The sequence below is a fragment of the Salmo salar genome, chromosome 12 (genome assembly GCF_965601325.2).
Source record: "Salmo salar chromosome 12, fSalSal1, whole genome shotgun sequence".
Classification (NCBI taxonomy): Eukaryota; Metazoa; Chordata; class Actinopteri; order Salmoniformes; family Salmonidae; genus Salmo; species Salmo salar.
In genome coordinates, this window is record NC_138302.1 from 31,484,904 (window position 1) to 31,493,065 (window position 8,162).

The 8,162-nt window shown below is 41.1% G+C and overlaps 1 protein-coding gene across 1 annotated transcript; it reads left to right on the plus strand.

Moving 5' to 3' along the window:
* The first annotated feature begins 1,615 nt into the window (after nucleotides 1-1,615).
* Nucleotides 1,616-7,175, plus strand: LOC106564763 (UPF0575 protein C19orf67 homolog). The gene is made up of 8 exons (XM_014131105.3): nucleotides 1,616-1,860; nucleotides 2,651-2,723; nucleotides 2,903-3,083; nucleotides 3,292-3,436; nucleotides 3,785-3,885; nucleotides 4,545-4,775; nucleotides 5,011-5,172; nucleotides 6,578-7,175. The coding sequence occupies exons 2-8, from the start codon at nucleotides 2,675-2,677 to the stop codon at nucleotides 6,726-6,728; spliced, it is 1,020 nt and encodes a 339-aa protein (XP_013986580.1). The 5' UTR covers nucleotides 1,616-1,860; nucleotides 2,651-2,674; the 3' UTR covers nucleotides 6,729-7,175.
* Nucleotides 7,176-8,162: the final 987 nt, after the last annotated feature.

Consider the following 8,162-nt stretch of genomic DNA (forward strand, 5'->3'; position numbering starts at 1 on the left):
GTTTCGGAGGACGCACGGATCTTGACCTTCGCCTCTCCTGAGTCCGTATGGGAGTTACAGGGATGAGACAAGACTAACTACCAATTGGGGAAGAAAATTTAAAAAATATAAACAAAACAATTGAAGTGGGTGTTGCTTAGAGCCAACCAGTCTGCTCTGAGAGGTTGCCTGGAGTGTATTCAGCGTGCCTAACATTGCAAAACATTTTGAACGTTTTCCAATTGAACAGATACATATTTCACTCTGAACTGTTCAAAACGTTTCGCAACAAAACTCAAAGCAATTTCTAACCTTTAGGGGGCTCTTCTTGGTGCAGTCCACCAGTGCTGGCAGCCTTGGTCCATCATGGTCGTCTGTCTGGGGCACCTGTTCTCCAACACTAGTTTGGAAGGTCCCAGCCTGGGGTATAGGTACAAAATGAACTAAATTACACTTGAGACCTCCATTTTGAGTCCTCCTTTCCAACCATAAAGCATATCAGTCTGTTTTTGCATAGGCCAGTGGTTTTCATCCCTCTCCTTGGGGAACCCCAGACGTTTCACAATTTTGTTGTAGCCCTAAACAAGCAAACCTCATTAAAACCTATTCAAGGGCTTGATGATTAGTTGACACGTTGAATCAGGTGTGCTAGCTGTGGAATACAGTGGAATGTCTGGGGGTCCTCTAGGAGAGGTTTTAAAAACTCTGCCATATGGTTGTACTACAACAAAAAAATTCCCCATTACGGAGACACACAGATAAACATGTTTTTCTTCATATATGAGACTTACCTTTAGACGAGCTCTCCTCAACCGTTTATGACTTTTACCCATTTTATTTTAAGACATCCTTCAGATTGGACCTGTACAATGATAGAAAAATAATAAACAAATACATTTTTTATAAAAGGTTTGAACATTTTAAATACAATACTTACAGTTACACAGAATTAGCTTGTCCAGGCAAAGTAATGTCTTTGAACATGAGGATAACTGTCCTATGCAAACTCTCAACTCAACTGAGCCAATCAATTTAATAATTTGTTGACTGCGTTTGCGTCACAGGCTCATATATTATGTCAGGACAACATACACTATTACGTCAACTACAACAGCGCACAGTGACCACGCCGGGAGATTAATACATTTTCTGATCACATACGAAATCTCTAAAAAGTTTCAAATGTAATGTAACCCAAATCACGTTGATTCAGTGGGGTTTTATATATCAATGTTTCCCTCTGGTGGCAAGAACCGTAAGAGCCATCAATCGATGTGGAGCCGGTTGTCATCAGTCTGCACTCCACACACTCACTTCTGAACTTTTGATAGTTAGAATAATATAGTTAGAATAACAGAATTAGTATAATAGAGTTAGAATAACTTTATTCACGTAGCTAGTATGGATACTAATATTGACAAATCAAAGCATTTTTTTTTTCATACCAGTGTTGTCAAACAAACGATGGTATTTGGCTTAACAATGACAGTGGTGTAAGATATATGGTAATTTTTGTCATTTTGCAATTATTTATTTATTAGTCTCCATAGGCAGAATGGTTGTCTATCCCCAATTATGTATATGAATAAGCCCACATAATTGTCATGAGATTTTGTGCATGTTTCGGCCAGCAGAGGGCTCCGCTCGAGCTTGTCTAGTGGTAGCTTCACGCGCTCACGGTAGTAGTTATCGCGCTAGGCTAGCCTGCAGACTGACAAATTCAGTTGAGACGGGGCTGAGCGTCAGATGTAGAAGCCAAGGGGAAGAGAGGAGGCTGGAGACGGAGACCGGTTGAAAACCGTACTTGTCAAGTTCTTGGACCGACGGTGCATGGCGCCGCACACGAGTTCTACAACGATTCAGAGGAGTGGGGAAAGTGGCGTAGGTGTAACTTAGTTAGCTAACTATCCTCAATTCATGAAAATACTGGCTAAGTACCCTCAGAAAGTTGTAACAACTTGTGAAGTGTTCAATTAATACGACACACAAGAAAACCGTTAACAATATTGCAGTTGCTAGCTAGCTAACAAGCTAAATCTAGCTAGCTAATGAAGGATTTCGAGGTGTCAACTGAAAGCGAACATGGGTTATTATTAATTGTTTTTTACACTTACTGATAGATTTGAAATATTATTTTGAAATTATCTTAAACGATGTGAAGAGGGGTTTATTCTCTGCCCACTTCATTTTATGGATAAAGAATCGGACATGAAAAATAAACAAATGAATGAAAGTTAAATCAGGGTCCATATCATTTGGATCAAAAAAGAACATAATATCAGTCTCTCAAATTAATATTAATTGTCGTTTCTTTTCAAATAAAATATTCTAACTCACTCCAAAATCTTCTGACATAAGAGCGATCCCAAAATAAATGGTCAAGAGTTTCTGGGTCACAACCACAAAATACACATTTGTTATCAATAACTATTTTGAATCTGTGTATAATAAATGTCTTTCTATGGTAGATTTCATGAATGAGTTTGTATGATACTTCTTTCACCTTATTAGATACACAATATTTGCCAGACAACAGCGATACTTTGTTCCAGTTCACTTGTCCTAGGGCTGTATTCCAGTATATTTTAGCAGAGGGAATAGTAACATCTTGACATAGTTTTCTTATATACATGTTATTACATTTATAGTTTAAAATGTCAATTCCTTCTAGCTGTATTGAGGTTACAAAGAAAGCATGGAACAGGGGGAGACGAAAAATAATCCTGAATCATCACCAGACACAGGTAAGTTACTGTCAAAATGCATAGGTAGCTTAATAATTATGTAGACAAAAAACGTGCTACACTCGCAATAACATCTGCTAACCATGTGTATGTGACCAATACAATTTGATTTGACTCTGCTAATCAAACTCAAGTCAACAAATAATTTCCCGAAATTTCTCACTCTGTGGCGCATGTAGAGGATAGTGCTTTAGCGCCCTCATGTGGCGACCAAATGGACAGCACAGGTGATGCGAATTTGGAGTCCATGTCGTCATGCCAGGATATCAACATGATGGATCAGAAGCTAAGACCCATTGAACAGCAATTCCAGGACCTGCTGATTAAGGCGGATGAGTTTCAAACAAACCTTTTATACAGGTAACGTTAGAGTTAGTTAGGAAAGTTGTTAATGTAGTCTAAGATAATGATAGGTAGAGGTTAGGTGACTCAATGAATAGTGCAGCTTGACTATGCAATTACATCTAGTAGGGTTTCAAGTTATTGTTTATTATTTATCAAAGCGATTTAAGTAATGCATAATGAAGCCCTGTCCTGTGACATAACCGTGTGTGTGTGTTGTCTGCAGGAGTGACATTCTGCACAAGGAAAACTTTGCTTGCGTGGTGCCTACTTTCCTGCGGACCTGTCAGCCCTACTTCACTTACCTGGAGTCGACCGCTCGCAGCTCCCTGCCCCAGCGCACGCCTCTACCCATGTACATCCGTTCACGAGTAAGAGCCTCGAAACTCAACCCTACTCATCTGAATCTGGGTAGGACAAAACTGTCACTCTTTATTGAGTGACAGTGTCCGCTCTCCTCAATTCATGCACCTTGGTTGGAAAGTGAGGTAGTGGCTGTGATCCCTTCCCTTTGCACTCTTTATTGATATTAAATGTATTCTACACTTCAAACCAACATAAATGTCTCTGTGAATCAACTCTGGACAAGAATATAGGCTTATGAGAGGTTTGAGAACTAATAGAGAAGGATCAAGAGAGATGCTGTAGACAGAGTGGTGTGTATTGAGTAAGTGTGTGTATTTGTCTGTCTGTATTTATGTGTTTGTCCATCTGTCCAGTTGTTAGACTTCTCCCAGCAGCTGTGTGCGAGGCTGGAGCAGCTGGTCTTGACCTATGCCTCCTTTGACTTTCTCTCTCTGGAGGAGGCTGAGCCGGCCAGGTACTGTATTTACCAGAAGAGGCTGGTTGGAGGAACTATTGGTGGATGGGCGCATTGTAATGTCTGGAATGGAGTAGACGGAATGGAGTCAAACATGGGGTTTCCATATGTTTAATGTGTTTGATACCGTTTCATTTATACCATTCCAGCCATTACAATGAGCCATTCGTCATAGCTCCTCCCACCAGCCTCCTCTGGTACTTACAACATAACATCTGAAGGCTGTGAGCCACCACAAACACACAGATGCACATACAAACGCATATCGCCGCTGTCGGGTAAAAACCTAATCTCCAAAACAGATACTTTTCAAGAAATTGAAAACTCCCATATTAGACTATTTTTAACAAACATTCAATTTCGAAATTTCTGAAGCTGTTTTGAATACATTTTCTTGGTCCTAGAGTCATGAAACGTTCAGATTACGTTGAGAGTTCGTGCTTTCAACACGATTTTAGTTGCAAGGTTTTCATCAGACAGCGACGATATGTACCAACACCTACTTGAATACCTGTATTTAGATCCACAAATGGAACATTTGGAGTATGACCCAAATATATAGAGGACAGATGCTTGGACTTGTCAACCCTTATTCTCATTCCACAATCCTTCATCCAACCATTTATGTATCTATCATTCTCCCTCTCTCTCCATTCCAGTATCTCCCATTTCTACATTGGCAAGTGTCAGATAGACCGTGTGGGATTGTCCATATACAGGTACTGTCGTCTAGCCCCGTACCTGGCTGGGGTCCACACTGGCCTGTACAAACGCATGCGCTGGAATGTGGAGAGACCCAGCGAGAGCCTACAGCAGGAAACGTATGGCGGGAAGGAGGGACATCCAGAGGAGGACAGGCCAGTAGCAGGAAAAGAGCGAGCCACCGAGTAGTGAGTGAGAGAGAGAGAGTGGGGGGTGGTAGAGAAAGGGTTAAAGTAAGGCATAACATGCCAATAAACAACCATTGTAATATTAGTGCCAAGAGAACTTTGGGACTCATTTGAACTGAGATGTTCGATGACAATGTACATTTTGGAATTCAGGCCTAAGAATAGTCAATCAGATGGCATCTCTCACTGCCTCTGTGTGACTGTGTGTGTGACTGTGTGTGTGTTTCTCGAGCAGCTACTTCCTGTGCTACGAGGAAGTCCCAGAGGAGCCTGCTGAGGGGGGCAATGCAGAGGGTAAAGGGGAGACGGTTGCTATAGGCAATGTGGTCAAGATGTGGTCAATCGGTCAGTGGGTCCAAACGCAGCCTGAACCCATAAAAGATGACATCTACGAATGGTACAAAGTCACACTCAGATCGCTACGCAACACTCTTTCATCTTTGACTTGTTTAAAGAGTACTTAAGAGTAACTTTTGTCTGTATACATCAATGGTGTCGCTCTTGCTGCTGGTGATTCTCTGATCCACCTCTACGCAGACGACACCATTCTGTATACTTCTGGCCCTTCTTTGGACACTGTGTTAACTAACCTCCAAACGAGCTTCAACGCCATACAACTCTCCTTCCGTGGCCTCCAACTGCTCTTAAATGCAAGCAAAACTAAATGCATGCTCTTCAACTGATCGCTGCCCGCACCTGCCCGCCCGTCCAGCATCACTACTCTGGACGGTTCTGATTTAGAATATGTGGACAACTACAAATACCTAGGTGTCTGGTTAGACTGTAAACTCTCCTTCCAGACTCACATTAAGCATCTCCAATCCAAAATGAAATCTAGAATCGGCTTCCTATATCGCAACAAAGCATCCTTCACTCATGCTGCCAAACATACCCTCGTAAAACTGACCATCCTACTGATCCTCGACTTCGGCAATGTCATTTACAAAATAGCCTTCAACACTCTACTCAGCAAATTGGATGCAGTCTATCACAGTGCCATCTGTTTTGTCACTAAAGCCCCATATACTACCCACCACTGCGACCTATATGCTCTCGTTGGTTGGCCCTCGCTTCATACTCGTCGCCAAACCCACTGGCTACAGGTTATCTACAAGTCTCTGCTAGGTAAAGCCCCGCCTTATCTCAGCTCACTGGTCACCATAGCAGCACCCACTCGTAGCACGCGCTCCAGCAGGTATATCTCACTGGTCATCCCCAAAGCCAATTCCTCCTTTGGCCGCCTTTCCTTCCAGTTCTCTGCTGCCAATGACTGGAACAAACTGCAAAAATTACTGAAGCCTCATATCTCCCTCACCAGCTTTAAGCACCAGCTGTCAGAGCAGCTCACAGATCACTGCACCTGTACAAAGCCCATCTGTAAATGGCCCATCCAACTACCTCATCACCATATTATTCATTTTATTTATTTTGCCCCTTTGCACCCCAGTACCGCTACTTGCACACTCATCTTCTGCACATCTATCACCCCAGTGTTTAATTTGCTATACTGTAATAATTTTGCCACTATGGCCTATTTATTGCCTCACCCCCCTTATCCTACCTCATTTGCACACACTGTATATAGACTTTCTCTATTGTATTATTGACTGTATGTTTGTTTATTCCATGTGTAACTAACTCTGTGTTTGTTGTTTGTGTCACACTGCTTGCTTTATCTTGGCCAGGTCGCAGTTGTAAATGAGAACTTGTTCTCAACTAGCCTACCTGGTTAAGTAAAGGTGAAATGAATAAACATTTTAAAAAGTACCGTGTGTGTGTGTGCGTGTGCGTGTTCATTCCAGGGTGCTGTGCTGGGTTCCACAGGCTGGGTACCACAGGCTGTTGTGTCTGGGAGCGGAGGAGCCCTCTGCCTGCACTGCTACTGACTGCCTTGTGGGGGTGTTGTTTTCTCAACAGAGCCCAGTGGCAGGCCCCAGTCGTGAAACAACATAGCAGAGACAAGCCACTGTTCTAGTTCTGCCTTTGGCCATAACATGTTCTCGTTGATTAAAGGATTTAACATGACTTATTGTTAGTTTTACATTGTGTTATGTTCGGCTAATGTTTTCAAATCTAAGTAACTATTGGGAAGGACTTTAAGGACTGAGCAGTGTCATAGCTCTGGTTCCTACTAGCCAATGTTTTCCTTATGGTTCCTTACGTATTGTATAAAAACGAATATCATTTATAAAGACAGAGTTTTATTACCAATTCCCTACCAGCTAGTGATACATTTGAACTGTATCTGATGTCTGTTCATATTCAATGTTTTATTGAGCAGTAATGTATGTTACTGTATTGTGTGGTTGTTGGAAATCATTTTGTATGACGTTAAGAATAAAAGTATTGACCTGTCATTCATTTGCATGGGAGCGTTACTTTATGAAATAAAACAATTTATTGAAAATAAATGATTGTGTTTCATTAAACAAAAATATTTGTATATTTTAAAAACATGGGGTCTCAGTACTGTACTTAAATTGTACATGATTTGTTTTTAAACAATGGAGTAAATAGCCAACTGTGACAACTAGGCACAACTCGGCAGAATGAAGACCGTTCTGTTTCAGAATACTTTTCCTTGCCGCAGTTATTTTTTGCTCACTTGAACCATCTAGTGGTGACATCGCAATGTCTTACAGTGGGCTCTAAAATTACTGGCACCCCTGACTGGCAATGCACAAACAATACTTAAAAAAATAATTATAGAGAAACTCAAAATACCAACATGTGAAAAATACTGTACTTTATTAATGTTTTAATGGAACCCACCAAAATAATTTATTGATTTAATTAAAAATCAATGTCTTCCAAATCAAGGTTTCACAATTAATGGCACCCTTAAATATTATTGTAAATAACATCTACCAAAATTAAACCAGAAATTAAATTCCACTTATTTAAGTTTATCTAAGTGTTAAGGAACTATATTGAGCCATTACATCACTTCCTTTTTCACTAGGGTATAAAAATGAGGTAACACGCATGCAATATCCCTTTGTCATCCAACACCATGAAGAAAAGAAAAGAACTGGCAGTTCAAAAGGAACAGATGGTCGTAGACCTTCATAAATCTGGTAATGGCTACAAGAAGATCCACAAACGATTGAATATACCACTGAGCGCTGTCAGAGCAATTATTTAAAAATTCAAAAGATATGGAACAGATGAAAACCTCATGGGTAGAGGACGCAAATGCATTTTGCCCTCCAGGATAGGGAGGAGGATCGTGAGAGAAGCAACAAAATCCCCAAGAATCACTGTGAAAGAATTGCAGGCCTTGGTGGCGTCTTGGGGTCACCAGGTTTAAAAAAGCACCATCAGATGCCACTTCCACAACCACAAGCTCTTTGGAAGGGTTGCCAGAAGAAAGCCCTTAATGACCCC